This window comes from Mchenga conophoros, linkage group LG5 (assembly GCF_057382185.1).
Source record: "Mchenga conophoros isolate Kocher_MC1m ecotype Shallow Benthic linkage group LG5, M_conophoros_male_GT1.1, whole genome shotgun sequence".
NCBI lineage: Eukaryota > Metazoa > Chordata > Actinopteri > Cichliformes > Cichlidae > Mchenga > Mchenga conophoros.
In genome coordinates this window covers 2,236,114-2,260,915 of record NC_140530.1, presented here as the reverse complement: position 1 = coordinate 2,260,915, position 24,802 = coordinate 2,236,114, and the positions used below count along the sequence as shown (strand labels likewise).

Sequence of the window (24,802 nt, the reverse complement as noted above, 5' to 3'; positions counted from 1 at the left end):
ACACTGACAATGACATCACGCTGGTCAAGGAGGCGCAAATTACGGAAAATGGTTGAGGCAGCAGAGTCCGATATACTCAGGCACTTTAAAGAGATGGTTGCTGAAAAACACAAACAAAACAGCAATGCACAAGTCGAAGTTAAGCGACCGCAGGTTGCAGAAGAGTCTGGTGTGTCCCACTGTTGTCACCCAGGTATAGATAGTCAAGTATTTACCAGTCACTATGAGCAGATTTCAGAAGTATGTGAGACCTATGTATCACCCGACAAGGATAATGACTGTGACTTTAGTTTTGACAGCTTTGGTTGCCATGCTCCACCGTTTGATTCTGATAATAGTGATGCTGAAGCTGATGACAAAGCGCCAAATACTGAATTCTTAATAACAAGTTTAAGATACTGGGCTTCTACATTTTCAGTCTCGTTGGTGGCAGTAACAGCACTCTTGGGAATTTTGCGTGTATCTCACCCAGACCTACCAAAAGATGCCAGGACAGTTCTCAGAACGCAAGGTCAAATAAACACAATAAAAATGGATGGTGGGGAATACCATCATTTTGGTTTGGCTAAAGGGTTGGTCTCTCGACTCAAATGCTTGATCTTGCCTGCCAAGTTGAACGACTTAAAATTGCAGTTTAATATAGATGGTTTACCCCTTTTCAAAAGCAGTAAACTTCAGTTCTGGCTAATTCTTGCAATTGCAAATGTTGACTACACAAAATCACCATTCCTTGTTGGTCTCTACTGTGGTCTGGGTAAGCCAAAAAGTGTAGTTCAGTTCTTGGACCCATTTGTGAAGGACCTCATGCACATTTTGAAGTATGGCATTATCTACAATACCTGCCAGATAACAGTTAAAGTATGTTCATTTGTGTGTGATGCACCTGCAAGAGCTTTCATTAAAAACATAAAGGCTCATAATGGTTATTCTGGTTGTGATAAATGTGTTCAAGCAGGTGAATGGAAGAACAAAATGACGTACCCAGAAGTTAATGCAAAGCTTAGAACGGATGCAGATTTTCAGTTGATGATTGATGAAGACCACCACTTGAATCAAACATTGTCTCCTTTAGCTGGTATGGTTAAGATGATAACAATGTTTCCCTTGGATTATATGCATCTATGTTGTCTTGGAGTCACAAGAAAACTTATATACTTGTGGATAAAGGGCAAAGTACTTGCAACAAGGCTGTCCAGTCGAACAGTAGGTGAAATTTCAGAAAAGTTGAAAGCTCTGCGACCTTATACACCAAATGAGTTTAACCGCAAGCCAAGGGAATTGTCTGAAATTGATAGATGGAAAGCAACAGAGTTGCGAAATTTTATGTTGTACACAGGGCCCGTAGTGCTTAGGAATAGCATTCCAGTTGAGTTCTATGATAACTTTATGTTGTTTTCTGTAGCAATGCATCTGCTGTTATCCCCCTCTATGTCTAATGAAATGGTCGATTGTGCCAAAGAATTCCTGGTGTCATTTGTTTCTCACTTCGGCGAATTGTATGGTAGGGATGAAATCACATACAACGTACACCAGCTGACACACCTGTCAGAAGAATATCGACTCTTTGGCCCGTTAGATAACATTGCTGCTTTCCCCTATGAAAATTACTTAGGCCAGATTAAACATCTCTTGCGAAAGCCTCACTTGCCTTTACAACAAATTGTAAAAAGACTTTCTGAAAAACCGGATGTGAAGCCAGCACCACAAAGAAAAGCACAAAAGTTAATGCATCAGCATTATGATGGTCCACTTGTGGCTCCGATACACCATTCAGAGCAGTACAAGAAAGTAGTGACAGAAAAGTACATCTTGTCTGTTGGGGATGGGGACAACTGTGTGCAGGTAGTCGATGACATTGCTTTAATCCGCAACATTGTGAAAGTAGATGGTGACACATTTGTTATTTTCCAAAAGTTTTGTCACAAAGAGTCTTACTTTCAGTACCCCTTACCGTCATCCAGAATTGGATGCTACAGAGTGTCGCAGCTGAACAGCAGACCTGGCATTACAAAGCTCAATAATATTACTGCCAAATATTTTCTTTGTCCAGACAACACAGCTTTCATTGCATTGCCAATCATGCATAGTCAATAAAAAAAAAAAGTTTGTTTTATCGTGTGTGCTTGTAATAGTTGCCTATATACATTTTAAGCTATTATTTATTATTTAGTTCAGTCAATAGATCAAGTTTTGTAGTGACTATGAAAAATATATTATAATTATCTGTTTCCTGTTTATACTAGACAGGGCAAAAAGGACTCCAAAAAAAAAAGATAAAAATGAAAGACTGGTGCATTGTGCAGTTCAGCACTGGTGGTACAGAAATAGTCCCTAGTACATGGATAAATGGGGAGAAATTGTCATGGCCTCCATATCCTCCGCGAGACACATTCAGGATCCATGCCGCAGTAAAGAGGAGAGTTCATCCTGGTGCAACATGGCTCACCTATGCACCAGTCCGACTTCTAATAAGCCATGGTGGGTATCAACTGGATTGGTGTTGTATAACTGCAACAATAACAAGTTTTTCGTGTCCTAATTTATGTCTGCCCATACATTGTGTTTTGTACTTCCAGACACATTTCACGAAGCAGAACGCAGTCTTCAGAAATATCTAGGTGAACACTGTGATACGTCTGACCTTCAGTCCGAAGCTGAAACTCCGACCAGTCATAAAAGAAAGCACAAGTAAAAAAATTTTTATTTCACAAACATATCTGTGATTGCTAAGAATTTATGATCTTGTCTTTTATACTTATCTGTGGTGCTTGCATACTGCAATATCACCACATAATATAGTCCAAAAAAGTGGAAGCTTGTAAACTTTTTAAAAACGCGAAGCCGTGTACACTTGTGCACTTCAAAAATTCCTTGTATACTGTACTTTCTTGCACATCTCCGTTTCATGTGTGTGTTGTTAGAAATCAAACTGTAACTTTAGGAAAAAATATTCCAAACGCACATTTATAATTACCTATGACCGTTTTCAACTTTTTTTCTTTAGACCAAATCCCGTGTACACATATAGTGACTCAGAGGATGAGCAGCCCACAAAAAAACGGTTTCCCCAGGCCCCTCGAGTGAAAATACCAGGTAATAAAATACTGTCTAGTGTCTTTGTACATATCTGTGTGTGACACAAGGAAACTTTTTTGACAAGTTGTCTGTATTCTTAAATAATTAAAAAAAATTATCTTTTTCTAAACAGCCCTCACCACTCCGCAGTCTTCCCCCCAGCCCACTGACAGCAGGCATCATAATTCCCCACCCAGCTTCCGGCACCTTTCGCCACCACGGCACAACACGCAAACCGACACAGCTTTGCGATCTCCCCAGCATGCAGAGTCTGATGTCGAGGACTTCCCTGTAGACAGTATGCTTTTAAAATACTTTTAAAGCTGAATCACAATGTCATTGTACTCTTATCTTCAAAACACCAGTTTATACTCCTGAATGTCATCTTGTTGTGATTTGTTTTTCTGTAGATTCCAGAGACTCTGTGAGGCCACTATTACAAGGCAAGTTCGAAAATCTTGGAATTTCACATTTTACATGGTATAAATGGTAAATGGCCTATATTTGTACAGCGCTTTAACTAGTCCCTAAGGACCCCAAAGCGCTTTACACATTCACTCATCCATCCATTCACACATAATTCACGCACTGGTGATGGCAAGCTACATACCGTATACAAATATCAAATATATGTGAGTTAGAACAACTTATACTTGAATGCAGAATGTTACACCGTCACTTATGGATATATTAATTTTTTGCCTCTCACTGCTTAAGCCATTAATCTTTCTAGAATTGTTTTTTGTTTTTTTGTTTTTTTTAAACAGATGCGACCTCACAAAAGATATTAACTATGCTGTCAGACCTGACGAGAGCTGTGAACGAACTGCGTGATGAGGTCAGAGCCATCCGCAATACCGGCTGCAATGATTCGGTAGATGCTGGGGTACTGTCTCTGGATTTGCCCTTGCACAACATGGAGGAGCTAAACAATGCAGAGGCAGCTCTTCAATCAATAGAGGCAAATAAGGCAATGGTAAGTATATAAAGTTTATGTACACTTTGTAACTATAAAGTGGAATAGCTGTGATTTAAATACATAACAACGGCCTGTTGATTAAACACACAAGCACTTGCATACACATTTAAGACATGAGACACGCTAATTCCATCTATTGAAATGTGTCTATAGGTGAGACGCCTTGCCTTGATTGGAGGGACCACACTGGAGGTGCGAGTCCGCCGTGTAATGGCTTATGCCATTACAAACGAGCTGGCCTCGTTACTAAACTGGGCAGGGAAAAAAACCAAGGACCAGACAAAGCAAAAAAGGGCATTTAAAGATACAGCGCTCTGCAAATGCATATTTGGTAAGTTTTACCGTTTTTTTGCTATATTACTTTGTCTTTCTTAATAACAAGACTTTCATGTCCGGTTAATCTGGAGATGGAGTCTTTGGTCTTTGGCTTGTTTAGTCCTCGGGTTGTAGTTTGTACAGCCCAAGGACCCCATGTTTATTTTGTTTTAAAGGATACACGGCACACCATGCTAAGACTTATCACTTTTTCCGCTCATAGCTCTTTGGGAATCAAATGCGGCAGTTTGCAGATTTACGCCTGGTGACTTTCATGTTTATCAGCCTAGGAGTTTACATACTTTCTCCCCGCTGAAGACAGTTACAGTGGGGCAAAAAAGTATTTATCATGTGCTATAACATGAGCTTATTCATGTGCTCTAATTCACTTTTTTTGTGTGTGTGTGTATTTTTGTCCTAGATTGCCTGACGCAGCAGTTAGGGGCAAACTCTATGTCCGAGTTTGTCTTTGCACAAGCAGTGCAAAAATGGCTCCGGTACGCCCCAGATCGTTTGGGTGGTGCAGGACGCACATCATGCATCCCCATCCCGGAGTAAAAAATTACAAATTTATGTTAAACATAAATGTAAATAGAAAACTGTGTTTTAATAAAGTATTTAGCAAACGAAACATGCCTATTGACCTTTTTTGTTTATTTTTTTTCTCTGTTACATCACATGCAATGCTTTCTTATTTTAGGATAATAATATTGACATGATACATCGTGAGACATTTGTTTTTGTTTTTTATAAAGGGTGTCCAATTTGAGGAATAAGTACCTATACCTATAAAGAGAGGTAGATTTCCAGTCATGATTTAACTGTTGTTTTAATAAAAAGCCACTGTGCGACAGAGGTGGAAAATCAACACCATAGCTCAACAGTGTTTCAATATCAGAATCTGACATTGTTTCAATGTCAACAGTATTAGAAAATACAACGTTGAATCAATGTCAGGTTTCAACATTGATTCAACATCAAAACCTGACGTTGTTTCAACATTAAAACCGGGTGCAAGAGTGACGTTAGGTCAACGTCACACTTCAACGTTGATTCAATGACACAGCCTGATATTGACTCAACAGTGTTTCAATGTTTCCTTGCTATCTGGGTAGGCTCAATACAGCGGGAACTCAGCGTAATTGGCAGTCCACAAATATAATCAAACAATATATGAGCGACTTTAGTCTTTGCGATGCATGGCGCTCCCTTCACCCCACCAGTAAGGAATATACTTTTTTCTCACATGTTCATCACTCCTACTCTCGTCTGGATTATTTTTTGGTCGGCAGCTCACTGCTGAACTACATTTCAGACACTGAGATTCACCCTATAGCTGTCAGCGATCATGGTCCTATATCTTTAACACTAATGCACAAGAATAATACTACGCCAAGAAAAAACTGGAGATTTAATATATCACTACTTAAAGATGAAGACTTTATTAAATATTTTAAAAAAGAGTGGACTTCATATTTGAACTATAATGACACTCCCGAAACATCAGCTTCTGTTCTATGGGAAGCAGGGAAAGCTGTGATGAGAGGTAAAATAATTTCTTTCTCATCACACAAAAAGAAAGAAGAAAACAAAAATATTCAGGAATTAGAAAAAAACCATCAAATCACTAGAAGAAGCCTACGCGTGCGACCAAGATCAGGAAACATTGAACAAAATACGCAAGACAAAACTAGAATTAAATGAGATAATTGATAAAAAAAAACAAAATTCTTAGTACAAAGACTACGCCTACAAAATTATGAACATGGTAATAAATCCGGTCAATTTCTAGCAAACCAGCTAAAAATAAATAAAGAAAAAACAAATATATGTGCTGTTCAAGATTCATCTGGGAACACAATATATGAACCGATACAAATAAACAACATTTTCAGGGATTTCTATAAAACGTTGTATTCACCACAAATAAACCCATCTAAAAAAGAAATTGATCAGTTTTTAGACAACATAACTCTTCCAAAATTATTGGACACTCAAGCAATGGCACTGGATTCACCACTGACACCAGGTGAACTCCAGGAAGCCCTGATAAGTATGCCCAATAATAAGGCTCCAGGTCCAGACGGCTTTCCTGCAGAATTCTACAAAGAATTCTGGTCGATTCTAGCACCAGTTTTCTACAGAACGTTGTTGGAAATCAAAGAAAAGGGCAGACTTCCATCAAATATGAATTCTGCAAACATTAATCTCCTGCTAAAACCAGGCAAAGACCCTGTATATCCCTCAAGCTATCGTCCAATATCCCTTATAAATGTTGACCTTAAAATAATCTGCAAAGCTCTCTCAAAGAGACCGGAGAAAATAACCCCCCTCTTAATTCATCCTGACCAAACTGGTTTCATAAAAGGTAGGCACTCATCAACAAATACACGTAGATTACTTAATTTGATAGACTACTCATACAGTAAAAAAATTGAAACTACAAAAAAGCATTTGACAGAGTTAACTGGAAATTTCTATTTGCAACTTTACACAAATTTGGTTTTGGATCCTCTTTCATAAACTGGTTAAAAATATTATATAATTCCCCAACAGCTTGTGTCAGAACAAATGACCAGACATCCTCCAGCTTCTGTCTCCTGAGGGCACCAGGGATGCCCACTCTCCCCTTCACTTTTTGCAGTTTTAATTGAACCCCATGCAAATGTACACCTATCTGGAACAACCCTGACATATTACAAAACAATAATATGATAAACTTTTCAGATTGGAGTGGTAAAGGAATCAAATATTTAGAACATATATTAGAAGGAACAGTACTGCGAGTACAGTACAGTACCCCCCCCCCCCGAGCACTTAAAAGATTGATTGGCTTCTTCAATTCTAAAACCAAATGGTGGAGAGTCTCAGGTATTTAATTCCTAGTGGGATCTTTGACCCACTATTAATCATGTACCTCTCTACATTTGCCAAGGGGTGAAGAAGGACTGGTTTTCATGTGAAATGATTGTGAGATCTTGCCTCAGCCTATCATGTGACTCATTGAGCTCACCTCATACTGTCACGGGCGAGAATGCGGTGGACTCAAGAGCAGACTCAATTTGCTTCGTACTGTGTATAATTTATTGAAAAGAACAAAACGTGAACAGAACTGGGTTTAACAGAAACCATACGCAGAAACTAAGGGAAATCCGTGGGCGGAGAGACCGGCGTAGAGCACGGGGAGAACTCTAACGGGAACTTCTGTAAACACAGGAGAGAGATGTTACTGAATGGAAAAAAACGAGTAAGGGACAGAGGTACGGCGTGCCAGTGGATAGTCTTGGGCTTACTTGGAGACCCTAGTTATTAGGCGGGAAAAGGGCTGCCGTGGGAGTATTCCAGAGAGGGTCAAGAGTGTGGAGAGTCCGGTCCAGATTCCAAGGAGGTGGAGAATACAGACTGAAGGGCAGGCTGAGGAGAAGTGGAGTATATAATCCTCGGGTTCAGAGCAGACGGAAGAACAGAATGGAGACCAAACCAGCACTACTGATGAGTGCGACGGGTGGTGAATCACAGATGGTAGCAGGACGAACTGGCGAGGAGTGGCAGGCCGTGCCGGCTTAAAAACCCTCTAGGTGGAGCCCCGGAGATTGACAACAGGTGATGAGCTGGCCAACTCCACCCCCAGGGACGAATGACAGGAACCTGGACCACGCCCGACCAGACACTCCCACAGCATATGACACATACAAGATGTGTGTGGGCATTAAAAGTCTTAAATGGAGCCTGGGAAGGGATCTAAAACTGCAGGCTAAATTTAGAGAGACTAGTTTAAAGATAGCCACAGCTGGGAACAAGAGAAATACTGAGTGTATATAAATAAGACTGGACTTAAGCACCAACAATAAAATTACATTTTTCTCCTAGAAATAGTTCCTTGGTCACTGACAATCCACTGCATGACAACCAGTCAGTGGCAGTGGATGAAAGATGGACAGAGGACAAGAAGAGATGGAGGGAGGAGAGCTGTGGGGTTGTTAAGAGTATCACAAATACTGCAATGTTCTGCAGACAGAGCTTATACTAATATTACCATTACATACCTTTACTGATTCGCTTCCCCAAGGAGAGAGAATACGCTCTGGTAAAACAAAGTGAATAGGCACTGACGGCAGTTTCATCTGCAGGCTTTTCGCAGTACATTCTAACTTATAAGCATTATAAAGAAGGGAGCTAAAAGAAACCAGACCTGTCAGTGTGAGAACAGAAGGACTTTTAAACAGAGACCTTTAAACATTATAACTATAAGGTCTGTGTTGTCAAAAGTGCAATGTTTGTTCATGATAAGGACAAGGCTTTATTAGAATTCCACTGAGTTTTCACTTGGATCGAAAAGACTGCATGAAGACCACATTTATAAAGGAGAATGCAATGTTGTTTATTTGTAAACGAAAATACTCAAAGATTTTGAGCAGAAAACTCATGCACAGTGTCTGTGTGGACATAAGAGATGCTGCTAACAATAAGGTGAACCTTGAGAAGTATACGGACAGACCTGCCATCACAGGGAATGGGCAGAGTTGGGCTGCAACTTCAACTTCAAAGACTGCCTGTACGTGTGTGAGTGAGGCAATTCCAGGAAGTCCTTTTTTGTTGGCCCGTCAGATCAGATTCAATGAAATCTTCTAAATGTCTCTTGCATGAATTTGTACACGTTCTGGCTAAACTCAGTGCGAAAGCTTTGGCATCTGTGAAACGTCTGTTTCATTGTTACAGACATCAGCTTTTTCAAAAAGCTCAAGCACCTGGTGAGTCGTGAAACAATTTACCGTAATATGGTGACCAGTGTTGGTCAAGTTACTTAAAAATAGTAATTAGTTACTAATTGCTGATTACTTCTCCAAAAAAGTAATCCTGTTACTTTACTTAGTTTCAAAAGTAATTAGTTACTTTATTACTTAGTTACATGATACACAACCTGAATATGTAATAAAGCAATAGACCTTTCAGCCCAATTCTATTTTTTCTGTAAAATCCATCATATAAAATGGTCGCCTTGAGGCGACTTTTGTTGTGATTTGGCGCTATATAAATAAAATTGAATCAAATTGGAAAAGTCTCTTTTTGAAACTTTATGCACATTGCATTACGCAAAAATTTTATTATATGCAACAGTCTTTTGACTAATTTTGGAAAGCCCCGGGGCTTGAGAAAACACGGAAGGAAAGGCGGCGTGCATCAGCGTGTTTCAGTTTCAAGTTTTATTGTCATGTACAGTAAACAGTGTAGCCACATTTATCCATGATGAAATTCTTTGGCTCGTGCTCCTCAGCTTTACATGAGCATATAGAGAGTGTGCAGTTATATTGAGAAGAAAATAACAGAAAGGAGCAGTGGTAGTAATAAAATAATAATAATAATAATAACAACAATAAAAAGGAGAGGAAAAAATATTAGAGAATTTAGTTGGTATTTACATTTAAGACAAGTTGGTATTTATAAGTTTGTGCAAGAGTATCTGCAGGTTGTACAAAGTTGTGCAATGAGCATTTAAGCTGCATTTGTTGAAGTGACAGTGTGCAGAGTCCTGTAATTGTAGTGGTGTGTATGGAATTCAAAAGCGTGATGGCTTGTGGGAAAAACTGTCCCTGTGTCTGGTAGTGCAGGTCTGGATGCTACTGAACCGCCTGCCAGACGGCAGGAGTGTGAAAAGTGTGTGGCCGGGATCAGAGAGGATCCGCTACCTCATGCAGCGCTGTCTGTAGAGATCCTGCATGGCTGCCAGTTGAGTCCTGGTGATGCGCTGCGCTGATCTCACCACCCTCTGCCAGAGCATTACAGCTGCCGTACTGAGTGGTGATGCAGCCAGTCAGAATACTTTCAATGGTGCATTGATAGAAGTTTGTAAGTATTCTGGAGTTCATGCCGAATCTTCTCAGGCACTGCAGGAAGAAGAGCCGCTGTCTTGCTGCTTTTGTCATGACACCAACATGGTGTGACCAGCTCAGATCCTCGCTGATACCCAGGAATCTGAAGCAGCTGACTCTCTCCACCTCTGCTCCTTTGATGTGGATGGAGGTGTGGCCTCCTCTCTGCAGTCTCCTGTAATCCACGATGAGCTCCTTGGTTTTTCTGACATTAAGCACCAGGTTGTTGTCGCGGCACAGTGATGTCAGGACCTTCACCTCTGCCCTGCATGCCGTCTCATCTCCATTAGAAATGCAGCCGATGATGGGGGTGTCGTCTGCAAATTTGATGATGGTGTTGTAGCTGTGTGTTGCTGTACAGTCGTGGGTGAACAGGGTGTACAGCAGGGGGCTGAGCACACATCCCTGGGGGGCACCTGTGCTTGTAAGGAAACTTCGGAGGAAGAATCGTGTTCCTCTGCCTTCAACATCCAATTTCTTAGGAACAAAACGGATGAATTACAAGGGAACATGCTTCATCTACGGCAGGGGTCCCCAATCCCAGTCCACGAGGGCCGGTGTCCCTGCAGGTTTTAGATGTGTCCTTGATCCATCACAGCTGATTTAAATGGATAAATTACCTTCTCAACATGTCTTGAAGTTCTCCAGAGGCCTGGTAATAAACTAATCATGTGATTCAGGTGTGTTGACCCAGGGTGAGATCTAAAACCCCAGGGACACCGGCCCTCGTGGACTGGGATTGGGGACCCCTGATCTACGGGAATGCAGGGAGGCTTGCCTGATGGCGCTTACTGAGACGTTGCTGACCGATATGGACAGTGACACTTCACTGCGAATCAGCGGCTTTGGGACCCCTGTCAGATTGGATTAGAACTGGAGTAACACGCAAATCTCACGGAGGAGGGGTATGTTTGTATATCAACCAGGGCTGGTGTAATAATTTTACTGTGCGGGAGCGGTTGTGTCTTCCCGACATCGAGCTCCTTTCAGTATCTGTCAGGCCTTTTACTTACCGAGGGAATTCCCTCAATTTTTTGTCACTGTTGTTTACATTCATCCTAAAGCAGACGTTAAAGTTGCTGCCGACGCCACAATCTGCAAACTCTCTCCAGATGCTCCTAATTTTACTCTTGGTGATTTTAACAATTGTAATCTTAAGAAATCACTGAACAATTTCTTTCAATATGTCATTTGTCCTTCAAGGCATAATAAAACGCTGGATTTGTGTTATGGACCAATTAAGGGGGCATACAAGTCTGTGGCCGGACCTGCGCTAGGTTCTTCAGATCACAATGTTGTTCACCTCCTCCCTGCCTACAGATCTGTGATTAGGAGGGAGAAGGCCTGTGTGAATCAGACTAATGTCTGGACAGAAGACCGTTGTGTTGCCTTTCAGGGGTGTTTTGATTGCACTGACTGGTCCGTGTTTCAAGAGAGCACTTCTGATTTGGATGAACTCACTGATGTGGTGTGTAGCTACATCTCTTTTTGCAAAGACTCGGTGGTTCCAGTCAGAGAATTTAAGACTTTCCCCAATAACAAACTGTGGCTGTCTATAGATATTAAGGATCTGATTCTTAAAGGGAAAATTGCTTTTAACGAGGGAGACGTTCCCACTATGAGAATATTGAGGAAGGAGGTGAGGGCTGCAATAAAGATCGCCAAGATGAGGTATAGAAATAAGATTGAGGCTGAACTCAGGAGTAACAACTTCAAAAGAGCTTGGCTGGTGTGAAAACAATGGCAGGGCTACAGACTTAAGGTAAAAGTAATATTACTCTAGAGCGGTTTACTAGGGGTGCAACGATACACAAAATTCACGGTTCGGTTCGATACTTTGGTGTCACGGTTCGCTATTTTTTCGATACAAAAAAAAATGTTCATGCCTTTTTAATTTGTCATTTATTAAAATTATAAATATATATTTTAACTCAAAAGTACAGTTTTTAAATTTAACCCTAACCCTTGTGCGTGTTTTTTATTTTGACAGCGAATGCGCACCTGCGGACCACTTATGTGCACCCCTGGTTATTTAGCTCATCATATTGCAGCCACAGAAATTCTTTTGTCCATGAAACCATAAAGCTGCACTTTCTTTTTGCCTTATAGTCTGATTTGTCATAACTTCTCCGTTTTGTGGTAAGCTTTTCTTTGGCTGTCACTTCTTCACCCTGACCTGTCTTATTTGGCTCAGCAGAACTGAAATGCTTTTACACACTCACTCACATAAGCTCAGCGATTCTCTGCGCGATCAACCTCTCACATGTTTAAGCTGCGGGAGATTTCACTTGTCATGTTTGCATAGTAAGCTAACGATTAATAAGACGATGTCAGAGGAATTGGTGCACAAATTATCATCACTCACAGATCAGTGCTGTCATTGCAAAGTGAAAGCAAAAAAACAAGCGCAAATTCAAACGCGACTTCAATATGTCACATATTGACAGTGGCTCACCGATGCCAATGACATAATTACCCAGCTACATTTCTGAAAGAATGCAAAAGCATTGACATATATTTTTCCTACAATAGCCCGACAGGCAGGGCAGAGAGATTTTGGTAGCCCGACTGGAAAGATCGCTAGCTCCGGGACGTCGGGCTAGCGATTTTGCGAGCCCTGTATCTGATTGAGGAATCACTCATCTTTGGAAAAGAGAGTTTATTACAGAGAAATGTCTCTTTCCAAAATAAAAGCTATACTATCCGCTTCTTCTGGGCTATATTCTCAGCAGCATAAGGAGAATCATGTGATAACAGCTGTCTAAATGACTCGGCTAAAGTTAGTAGCATGCTTGTTGTTTTTGTCTTTGCACTAGGATGATGTCGGCGTAAATGTGCAGTCATATTCGTTGTGTTCCCACTAGTGCTTTCAGGTTAATCTCGTTGAAATGACCTTAACGCCACAACACGGCAAATCTCCGTTAACGAGCTACCGCCGATCGCCCCGTGCATGGGGCTAGACGGCCAACACGTTAACGAGCTAACTGCGCTAACACACTAGTTCCCACCCGTGTAATTGAGCATAGCATGGCACATCCAACATACTGTTTTACTTTAGTCCATGACTCGCTTACCTTCAGGGTCATACGTCACATGAAAACCAAAATAATTCCAAACGCCAGATCTGAATGAGGGTGGGGGAGGTCCATGTTGCAAGGAGAGCTTAACTTCTGTCTTGCTAGCTTGCCCTGCGCTCTTCCTTCTGACTATGCTGTCTGTGTTGAGCGCTCAGTGGATCTGCGCTCGACAGTGCAGCCTAGGCGGAGTAGTCGAGCGCAGATTCACTGAGCGCACAACAAAGACAGCATTGTCAGAAGGAAAGTTGATAAAATAAATTACAAATTTTGTATTGTTCGATACATATGCTTACCGAACCGAAAGCACTGTATTGAACGGTTCAATATCGATACGAATATCGTTGCACCCCTACGGTTTACCTCTGTCAAACATCTGGCAGACAGTCTTAACAGTTTTTACCTGCGTTTTGAGAATCTCGACTGTTCTAGGCAGACCAGCACACTGAGGGAAAAGACTATCTGTCATGGTCCTGCGGCCATGACTCAGTGACTTTGTGTTTGTGTTCCTTATTGTTATTATTCTCTTTATTATTCTTGGGCTGTTTTGGGATGGTTTGTGTTTTGGGATTTTAGATACTGGGTTTTGGGTTTGTGCTCCCTCTATTGGTCCCTGGTGTTAGTGTTCCCCTGTCTCGTCAGGTTAATCAGGTCCAGCTGTGTCTCCCACCTGTGTGTGATTTCCCAGTGTCTCTTTGTGTACTTTAGTGTGTGTTTTCCTCTGCTCCTCGTCGCGTCGTCTGTGTTCATACCTGGTGTAATCCCCTGCGTGCTCTCCCTGCTGTTCTCCCTTCATGCTCAGGTTTGCTATTTCTTTGTGTAGTTTCTCCCAGTTAGTTCATCCTTAGTTCTGTTTTACCATCCCCACTTTATATTTGATATTATCAATAAATCACCCTCACACCTGAATAAGTGCTGCGTTTTGAGTCCTCCTTCCACTCTCCACACGGCCGCTGCCCCGGACCGTGACACTATCACTCCCCATTTATTTTATATTAATGAGAGGGGGGTAGCTAATCTCTTTAGACACACTAAAAGCAAGAGTCCTGGACCTGACAATGTCTGTGGACAGGTACTGAGAACTTGTGCTGATCAGTTGAGTGGGATTTTTCATCACATTTTCTCACTTTCTTTAGAGCTACAGACTGTACCTAAGATTTGGAAACATGCTGTCATTGTTCCTGTTGCTAAGGGCAGTTCTCCTAAGGCACTGAATGATTTTAGGCCTGTGGCTCTGACTTCTTTAGTGATGAAGTCATTTGAGAAGATAATTAAAAAGGAGATTTTAATGCATGTTGAACACCATCTTGACCCCTTCCAATTCACCTGTAGAGCAGGGAGAGGTGTGGAGGATGCTGTTGTCTCACTCCTGCATCTCTTGTATAAGCATCTTGAGGCCGCCCACACCCATGCAAGATTATTATTTGCTGACTTTTCATCGGTATTCAATACAATTCAACCCTCTTACTTGCTGACAGGCTTTACAATCATTTTAAGCTTGACACTAGTCTGGTCGGCTGGGTGACAGACTTTCTGATCAATAGGTCACAATGTGTGAGGGTGAGTCATGTGATTCCTGATGTGCTCTCCTCCTCTACTTGATCACGACACAGTGATCGTCAGTCACTGACTGACTCGTCCCCCAGATGATGTGGATTAGTGTGATCAGTCCTTCCTTTCACTAAATGTTTCAAAAACTAAAAACATGATTATTGATTTTAGGAAGTCATGTTATAGCTCATCACCTACTATCATTCAAACTGCTGAAATCGGGATTGCTGAGAGTTACAAATATCTAGGTGTCCTGCTTCATGCCCTGGAGGACGGGGCTGTGGCCCCCCCACACCCTCTAGCAGATCATTACATGAAGGAACCTTTTAAAAAACAAAAAACAAGCGCGTCCATGCTCACAGGTGTACACACGGGTGATCACACCCACAAACTACACCCTTTTTGGCTCCTACCTCAAAGCACACTGTGTTCTGTTGATCTTATGTGCTGCACAATAATGTTTAACATTTAGTATTTACTGTCATATTCCCATATATCATTGTGATGTTGTTTATTCTATTACTCTTGTTCTCTTCTGCTTGTTTTCTTTTTTCTTTCTCAACAGGTGATCCAGGTGATTGATATATGCATTTTTTTTTCTTTTTTTCTTCTTTTTTTTCTTTCTCTGCCCGTTCTGTTGGTTTTTGTCTTTTGCCCTTCTCCCCCGTCCCTCTTCTCAGCTGTTTCTCTTTCCCTCTTTCTTTCTCCCCTTCTTTCCCCCAGTCAAGTCTGTCCCGTATTCAGTAAGTGAAAATAAAATAAACAATAAAAGGTGAATCAAATGGACCATTACGGCAAGGCTGGGATGGTCAATTTGGTAAAGTAAATCCGTTGGGCATCTTTCTTTGCCTTTAGACAACAATTCTGATGGCAAAAGAGCCAAACGGGACAGGCAAAAAAAATAAAAATAAAATAAAATATCTAGGTGTGGTACTTGATCATAAACTGTTTTGAATCTCATGCTGATGCCACTATTAAAAAAGTTCAACCAAGACTGTTCATTTTAAGGAAAATGAAATCTTTTAATGTCTCATCTGAGATGTTGTCGTTGTTTTATAGACGTTTTATCGAATCTGTGATGTCTTTTTGTATCGCTGCCTGGTTTGGTAACCTGACAGTGAAGAATAAGAATCAGTTGGGTCTTTTGAAAAAACTGCTAGCAAAATTTCAGGGAGCTGGCAAGATGGACTTTTGGCCATTTACAATAAAAATGTGCTTAGAAAGGCTCATTCTATTGTTAATTGTTGGAACCATCCACTTCACAGTGAGTTTGAGTTGGTACAGTGAGTAACTCTGAGGAAGACCAAAAGACTCCAGGTGTCTTTTATCCCTACTGCATCCTGTCTCCTAAATGGCATATAACCGTTCTGGGATTTTCTATTACTATTATTGTCATTTTATATTATTGTTTTGCTTACTTTTATCCTGTTGCTAAACTAATTTCCCTTTTGGGACAATAAAGAATTTGATTTGAATTGAATTGAATGTCATGTGACACTCCCACAAACAAAATCACAGTTTAGTAACACAGCAACTCAGTGTGCTTACTGGAAAGTAACAGTATCTAATTACTTTATTTTTGCAATAGTAATCCCTTACTTTACTCATTACTTGAAAAAACTAATCAGATTACGCGTTATTGCCCATCTCTGATGGTGAAATACTGTGCAAATATACACCAGTACAAATGCACACCCACATTTGTACTGGTGCATAGCAGATGTATTTGAGCTGGATACCCGGAACCTTATTTTTTCCTCTATCACACTGCCTCAGCTCACAGTGCCAGAAGTCAATAAAGCTCAAAAGAACAGGCACTTTGGCCCAGCCTCTGTGTCCAAGTACACAAAAGTTCCTCTTCAGAAGAAAAATAGACAACACTGGTTCCTGTCATACATCACAAGGGGCATTTAGGGGAATTGCAGAGTGTTTCCTCAAGCTTAATTAAAATGCACAGCCCCTTCCTGTGCTCCTGTATTTAACCTTGACTTGCTCACTTCTCACTTGGCTTGATAAAAAGAATATCAGGGTGCTCAAACGTGCAGGGAAGTACACACACAGACGCAGACAATGTACGTATGCTAGGACCATCCAAGCCAGGCCTTACAGTGGCCATAAGTTCATTAGCATCCCTTACATCTGCCTCTAATACTCTCAGTGCTTAAGAACATTCACCAGCACACAAACATACACGCACATGTGTGTGTGTGTGTCTGTGCATGAAGCTGATTTGTTGTAGAAGCTGGCATCCTGCAGCCTGCTGGTGACACTCTGGGTGTTTATGTGTGAGACGGGGGGTAAACACAGAGTTATTTGTTGCACAAGCCAAATTTATAACACAATGACACAAAGCAATAACATGATTGCAACACAACTCAAAATACTGATTGCAATCAAATATGCAATTCATTAAAAATGACTCTCCGACGATTTATGGTTAGATTTATGGTTTCAAAGGTCATCCTTAGAAAGACAAAGAAAGACAGAAAGAAAGTCCTTTAACAAACGCATTTATTCAAATCACAATTCAATAATGCAAACACTCACAAAGTCAAAGGAAAAGTCACAAAAACACCACACACTTCGATGAACGTGTAGTTATCAAAACAAATACAATAATAATAATAATAATAATAATAATACTCTATAAATGCAAAACAAGTGCACCATCCTTCCTCAATGAACATAAAAATTTCGAATACACCACAAATCTGTAAACATCTGTAGATTACAAGTAACTCTATAAAAAGCATGCTCCACTTTCAATCTCGATGCGACTAACCCCTTAAAACTAAGTGCTGCATCATTCCTACCCTGTCGAAGCACTTTATTCTTCCTTGTTTTCCAAATTGCTAACTCAGCCATTCCAAGAAGGAAATTAATTAAGACATGAGTCTTCTTTTTCAAAGCTCTGTACTTAAGACTAAAAACAAAAACAGCCATAGAAAAACGCTCACCGAGGGCTTCAACCCATTCCTGCAATAAACTAAACAGGCTTTTTAACCTCACACAGGACAAAAACAAGTGTTCCAGCGACTCCTGTTTTTCACGAAAAAAAAAAAAAGCACCCCTTGTAGTCGGGTCAAAGTGAGCTCTGTGTCTGTTCATAGCTATCAATCCATGTATAATCCTACACTGGAGGTCACCAACCTGTTTCTCAACAGGTGGGTTATACAGGACCCTCCATCTGCCCTTCGGGGCAAGGTCTGAATCAAAAATCTGTGTCCACCTTGACTCCCTGACCCCTGCTAGAGAGCACAAGTTCAGCACCTGGACACAACTTTGATACAAGTGCTTCTTCCCACATGAACTGAGAATACCCAACAGTTCAGCAGTCCATTCTCCTCATGCCAGCCATCAAAAGCTGATGCAGCTGAAAGTACTGGAAATACGTACTCATATTCATTATGCCACTGGTCCGCTAGATCGCAGTTTTCAGCAAATACTTTCAGTGACACGGGTAAGGACTCCCAGACCTCTTCCAGGATCCTCTTTAAGATTCTGGTGGACTTAATGTTAGTGAGATCGAATATCCTTCCTATCGATAGTCTTGCGAGGTGACCCAGTTTCAAAATCCCAGCTTGAATGAACTTGGTCCTTATTGTAGGTAATGACAGCAAACAATCCCATACAAAAAAGTCATTGTGAAACAATGGTTCCTCAAAAAGCCACAGGCCAGGTCTAGGTCAGGATCACAGAAAATCATCAGCGTTTTCCAAGCATCCAACACTGAATGATAAAAAGGTGGTAAACCCATCATATCAAGCTCTGCTGTTTTAAGCAAAAACAGATGCTTATCCAGTCCAGGATATCCAGCTTTCTGGAGAAGCAGCCGAGCCAAGAGAAGCCATCAGTAGCTACGTCCATAAAGCATCTTAACTCATTCACTGCCATTGACGTCTATAGCCGTCAATTGCAGTGAATGAGTCAATGGGTTTAACTCATTCACTGCCAATGGCTGGCAGTGAATGAGTTAAGAGTGATTTGTAACCTGAAGGCAGTGGTCATGATAGCCATTATATCCACAAGTCCTTGACCTCCCTCTGACATGGGAAGAAAGAGAACAGATGCAGATAATGAAACTAGATTCAGTGATCCGAATCGTTGGAATTCTCTGGTCTTCATGTGGTTTGTCTCAACAGACAATACAAATGCCACTATATAAAGTGAAGCAATAAGCACAGCGTGTTGGCTGTCCAGAGTTCTGGACAGTCAGTTGCCCAGAGTGTGTACAGAGTGTAATTTATTTTCTCAGCATTTCTCAAATGTTTTTAAATACAGCTTCATCTTTGAACTAAAACTCAGCTTGAAACCATGGCTTTCACTTGAACACCCAAAACAACCTCCAAAGAAAGGAAGACAAGCCCTCATCAGCCCTGGTGGCCTAATGGATAAGGCACTGGCCTCCTAAGCCAGGGATTGTGGATTCGAGTCCCATTTAGGGTGCAGTCCAGCAGCGGAAGCATGCTGGGCGCATAACCAAGAGGTCGATAGATCGAAACCATCCTCTGCTATGTTTTTTGGATGGCCAGATTCTCTGAACTGTGTCCAATAACAGATGACAGTCAGGACCTGCTCCCCAAAAACATAGACCATGAACCCTGTAGTACAAGCGCCGAGTGAGTCAGTCGAATACTATAACGGCCCCCGATCACCGAGGGCGACTCCCTATCTGTACGTAGCAAAGCACAGAGGCTTCCAACTCCAGTCCTCGAGAGCTACTTTTCTTTAGCTTTTAGATGCATCCTTGCTGGAACACAGCTGAATCAAATGAATGGCGGGTTATCAGGCCTTTGCCAAACTTGATGCCATGCTGAAAAGGTAATTCAAGCATTTGATTCAGCTGTGTTTGAGCACATCACATGTGCTCCTTCTACTCCCCCTCTTTTAATGGAACTAGATTCAGTGATTAAAATTGTTGGTACTCTCTGGTATTTTTTTTTATTTTTTTGTACATCTGTCTATATATTTCTCATAACAAACATAGTATATATATTTTGAGCTCTATTTTGGTTTCCTGTGTTTTATTCACACACTCAGGCTCCATAGTCGAAACTACTTCTGATTGCTCATTTTCTATGAAGCTGCAGTCAGGCGCCTGGTCCTTTACCGGGTTACAATGTGGTTTCACAAGTGTCAACAGACAACATAAATGGCCCCAAATAAAGCCAATGCTGCCCAGACCAGAAAAAATCCACAATGAAACACTGAACATCTTTAACCAGCCTAGCAGGTGGAACCAACACCACAAGCTTGTGCCACAGGGACGAGGCAAACAGATTACTGGCATTCGGAGCCCTACGCCTATATCACAGCTGGGGTAGCAACCATGTCCAATTAGACAACTTTGACTTAACTTCTTCCCATATGCCCTCCCACTTCTTTTTCTGAAATTTTTCATTACCTATAAAAAGTCCCAGTGTCTTAATACCATTCCTTCCTCAGCACAAATTTCCTGGCAGGGTTGGACTGTTCTCTATGCATCATTTACCCACCAATAAGGCCTCGCTTTTGTCCCAGTTAACTTTGGCCAAAAAAGCCTTTTCATACATAGTTAAACTTTCACTCAGTTCATTCACATCATGTTGATTACTAATAAAGATATTAACATCATCAGCATAAGCAGAAACAACTACCGAAGAACTGTGACCCATACCCGGTAGGGTAAGCCCTTTTAATTTTGCTCTCAATCTAAATAAAAGAGGTTCAGTTGCTAAACAATACAGCTGACCTGAAATGGGACAACCCTGCCTAATGAACTGATACAGGGTTACTCAACCCACCTGCCACCTTCACTACACAACTAGCATAGGCATAAAGTAATTTCACCCAAGAAAGAAAAACATTTCCCACACCAAATGCTTGCAAGGTTGAAAAAAGAAAAGTATGATCTACAAGATCAAAAACCTTCTCCTGATCAATAGAGATAATCCCCACGTTTAGGTCATACTGTATGTCTCACAGACAGCAAAAACATCTCTCATAAGAAATAAGTTGTCTAACATAGATCTGTCTGGAACACAGTATGACTGATCCACTGGAAATGGGGAGGTCAATAAAATTTTTCAGTCTATTGGATAACACCTTTGAAAGAATGTTATAGTCTGTACATAAAAGAGTCACTGGTCTCCAGATTTTGTAACAAGGCAAGGTCCCCCTTTATAGGCAGCAGAGAGAGTACGCCCTGCTGGAAGTGTACCCCTAACAAAGGAATCATTAAATACATCCAGAAGATCGTTCCCCAATTCATTCCAGAAATGTTTAAAAACCATCTATTCCTGGAGATCTCCTAGATGCCATCTGTGTAACCGCCAGTGTAAGCTCCTCCAATGTCAAGTCCGTGTTTAGTTTCCTGATCCTCTGAAGTAAGTTGAGGAAGCCCTTGAAGAAGTTCTGCTACCACTGCTTCATAACAGGTATCTTTCGAAAAGAGATTATCATAAAACTCCATTGCAAGTCTTCTCATCTCAGCTGGATCTGTTGTAACTTGGTCGTTTGGCAGACGAAGGCAGACCATCTGCCTCTCCCGTGCGACTTGACTTCTCCAAATTAAAAAAGAATGTTGTTGGTGCATCCATGTCCCTAAGCTTTGTAAACCGAGCACAAATTAGAGCCCCTTTAACCCTCTCCTGAAGAAGAATACGTAACTCCATCCTTTTCTGATACAATAAATCCTGCTGATTATTCTGACTAACAGAAACACACTCCAAGTCTGTTATTTCCTGTTCCAGTTGCCAAATCACCCTCCTAATGTTGTCAGTGGATTTACACTGTATAAGTATATTGCTGGCAGAAACTCCTGATTTTAGCTTTCCCTACCTCCCACCACCAAATCAGAGATTGAAACTCATGCTTCTTTGATCTCCAGAAAGCCCAAAACAATTTAAAATTTTCACAAAAATTAAACAGTTTAGTGTTAAAATGCCAAAAAGATATCTGTGTCCCTGTAAAAGTAAGAACCAAATCCATTAAAATCATGTGGTGATCTGTAAACCCACAATTCACGACATGAGTGCTACAAGATCTGGAACTGGACCTTGATTCCCCGCCTCTGAACCCGCCCTGAACACACACCTGTGGCTCATTCACACTGATCCTGGCAGACTACTTAAGATGGCAAGAGAGGCTGCTTCCTCGCTGGATTGTCACATTACCTAGCATCAGCCTAGCCTTTGGAAGTATTCCTTGTGATCACCTAGAGTTTCCTCCTAACATTGTTTTTCTCTGTGTACAGGACTTCTAGATTCCCTGCCCATCTTCCCTGCCGTCTGGATTTCTGTGGATGTGTGTGAGTGAGCGTGAGCATTTTGGAGTGGACATTCAGAGTGAGTTGTGGATTAAGTTGAAGATGTACCCCGCCTTGGACCTTCCCCTCGGACCCACTCCACCCCCTGGAGCCCCGTGTTATCTGTCTCAACTGTATATATGTAGATATTCTCACTTGGCGCCACACTGTAAATAAACCCTCACCTTCTCTCTAAACTTCAGTCCTGCGAGTGAGTCCTCTGCCTAATAATCTGTGACAGTTTGATTTATATTCAAAGAGGCCACCTTTAGATTTTCCATATTCAGAGAAGGTAGAAAAGCAGCGAAGAAGAAAAAGTATATAAGAAACACAGAGTGATGGCTGACCATCTTGCGATTAATAAAGATTTTACTTTTTCCTCAAATGAGTTTTACCCGCTTTTTCCCCCTGTCTTAAATTAGTAACATGGTTACTTAAACGATATCACTTCTTCTCGTCCAGGAGATCCACACCAACAACTTTCTGTATTGTCGTCACAAACTGAATAAACTTGTCAACGTCAGGAAAATAGTCCGTTACCTTCTCTCGTGCTCTCGGCGAAGGCAGTCGCACTTTTCTCCTCTCCCTTAGCTTCCCTGCTTAGCCTCTTGTGTCCTTGTTTACTCTCGTGTTTTTTGTATTACTTTTCCCTGGAACACTCTCTCACAGTCTGTTCTCTAAAACCTAAAAGAGGAATTATGGATTTGATCAACTGGTCCCTAAATGCAATTGACACCCTTTTCTCAAGTCTGGGCTCAGGTGAGCCTGACTGCTGAAGATATCTACCTATTCAGAACCATGATAACAGGGTTATTGCTGATTGAGGCTGGCTTGGCCCTGGCTTATCGAAGAATTAAGAAAGCAGAACCGGCTGTTCAAACCCCCACAAGGCTGCCTGCTGGGATTGAAACAATGGGACGAGGCGTGAGTTTCTCAAAAGGGGCTCATTGAGTGCAGCACAGATAAGATCTTGGAGAAGCTTACGGCTGCCGTGAATACTCAGAACAAGACCTCTGAGTGCAAACTCGATCACATCTTGGAGAAGCTCACTGCGCTCGTGAGTTCTCAGAATCGGCTCTTTGAGCACAAGAATGACAACATCACGGAACGTAAGTTTGGATAACATCATGGAGAAGCTCATGGCTCTTGTTAAGGTTCACATAATTGAGGAAGGAGAGTACAAACAACCAGGTCCAGAAGATCTTGGTCAAACAATTGATTTTAATGAATACACGCATGGGAAGACCATTCTGTATGCAGACCGGAATTGATCTTCGACTTAATCAAAGCATACACAGATTTTTATACCATCAGGGTTTGAATTAATGACGCCCCTTCATACGTCACAGACAGAATATATACATACGTCAAATCAAAACCACAATGACTTTTAACACAGTTTAAAGGAACGTTGTCTTCTATCTTCATGGCCGGTACATCCTGTCACTGCTGGATGCTCTCTTGTCATCTTGACACCTCAGCAGCAGTTCTGCGACAAACTGCTCTTTTGCAACCCCAAGCAAAACATGATTAAACTTCCACCTATAAATGATTCTCTCTAACTGAGTGTGTGTGTGTGTGTGTGTGTGTGTGTGTGTGTGTGTGTGTGTGTGTGTGTGTGTGTGTGTGTGTGTGTGTGTCGTCCTCAAATGCTCTCTCATCTCACCCGTTGCACTTCTGACCTTTTACCAGACCAGAGGCTCATCCTTATGTGTAATAACCTAACTGAAACTATATGTACTATGTTGAATAAATGTTTTAATCAAGAACCTCTACTAAGAGCTTAGTAAAATAATATAAAAGTATAACAGACAATTTGAATAAGCTAGTAATTCAAATAGCCTTGTCTAACCTGCTCCTCAGAATAACTTAGACTCTGCTTTCACTTCTGCAAACTCTCTGGAACTTCCTGTCAACTGCAACTTAGTCTTTCTGAAAGACACACACACTGTTTAAACCTCTGAATGCAATATCAATGCTGCAGATTATATTAGTAATGCAATGGTAATGATGATGATTATTTACCAATAGCAGTAAAATAATTTCCCTGCTCCACACTCTCCAACGGGAGATTGAGAGACCAGTGTTGGACTGTTGGAACAGCTTTGAAATTCATATGAGTTGTTTGCGCTAAAGTAAAAACCACCATCACTTCTTGCGGAGACCCCTTCGGCGCCAGCTGCGGTCTCAAGGCTGGAGCTGAACAACAACACCCTGATAATGACTGTGTTTAGACTGTTCTTCCCATTCTATGCAAGGCCACCTGGGTTGGCTGGAAGACTGTTTACTTAGCCTGGCAGGGAGGAGGACACTGTCTCAGCTGAACTCTGGACACACACACACACACACACAGACATATATACACATGCAGATGTACACTCATCCCCCCTCCCCCTCCAAATGCTCTCGACGCTTATTCCCCTCTGATACTGACAGTGGATCAAGGAGGGGACACATCCGGACCAGCGCAGGTCCGGATGTGTCTACATTGGCTGTCTCTCACCCTTTACCCATCCCTGTTGCTTGTCATGTGTTTCTTTCGTGTATTAAGAGTTTTTTTCATGTGCTGAGGTGTTTTTTTCTGTTCTCAAACTGATCTCCCTGTTGGAGCTCAGTCTGGGGGGAGTTATTTTTTTCTCCTTATCTTTCCTCA

The 24,802-nt window shown here is 41.4% G+C and overlaps 3 protein-coding genes and 1 non-coding gene across 4 annotated transcripts in view; 3 read left to right on the top strand and 1 right to left on the bottom strand.

Annotated features, from left to right (window-relative positions):
- Positions 1-24,802, bottom strand: part of LOC146573573 (receptor-type tyrosine-protein phosphatase gamma-like) — a 368,884-nt gene that overhangs the window by 256,456 nt on the left and 87,626 nt on the right. The gene's annotated exons all lie outside the window — the stretch shown is intronic.
- LOC146573576 (uncharacterized) lies at positions 10-4,927 on the top strand. The gene is made up of 5 exons (XM_085275490.1): positions 10-293; positions 3,228-3,373; positions 3,843-4,051; positions 4,208-4,385; positions 4,791-4,927. Exons 1-5 carry the CDS (start codon positions 10-12, stop codon positions 4,925-4,927), a joined length of 954 nt encoding a protein of 317 aa, XP_085131616.1.
- Positions 311-2,094, top strand: LOC146573577 (uncharacterized). The gene is made up of 2 exons (XM_085275700.1): positions 311-320; positions 362-2,094. Exons 1-2 carry the CDS (start codon positions 311-313, stop codon positions 2,092-2,094), a joined length of 1,743 nt encoding a protein of 580 aa, XP_085131826.1.
- Positions 19,238-19,310, top strand: trnar-ccu (transfer RNA arginine (anticodon CCU)). Its single transcript has one exon. It is a non-coding gene; the product is annotated as a tRNA-Arg (tRNA).

What these genes read in the sequence shown, in the direction of transcription:
- LOC146573576 (XM_085275490.1), top strand. Translation starts at nt 10, where the DNA reads ATGACATCACGCTGGTCAAGGAGGCGCAAATTACGGAAAATGGTTGAG. An exon ending in TAGAGGCAAATAAGGCAATG is followed by an intron (nt 4,052 to 4,207) that starts GTAAGTATATAA and finishes ATGTGTCTATAG; the next exon opens with GTGAGACGCCTTGCCTTGAT. An exon ending in GCTCTGCAAATGCATATTTG is followed by an intron (nt 4,386 to 4,790) that starts GTAAGTTTTACC and finishes TTTTTGTCCTAG; the next exon opens with ATTGCCTGACGCAGCAGTTA.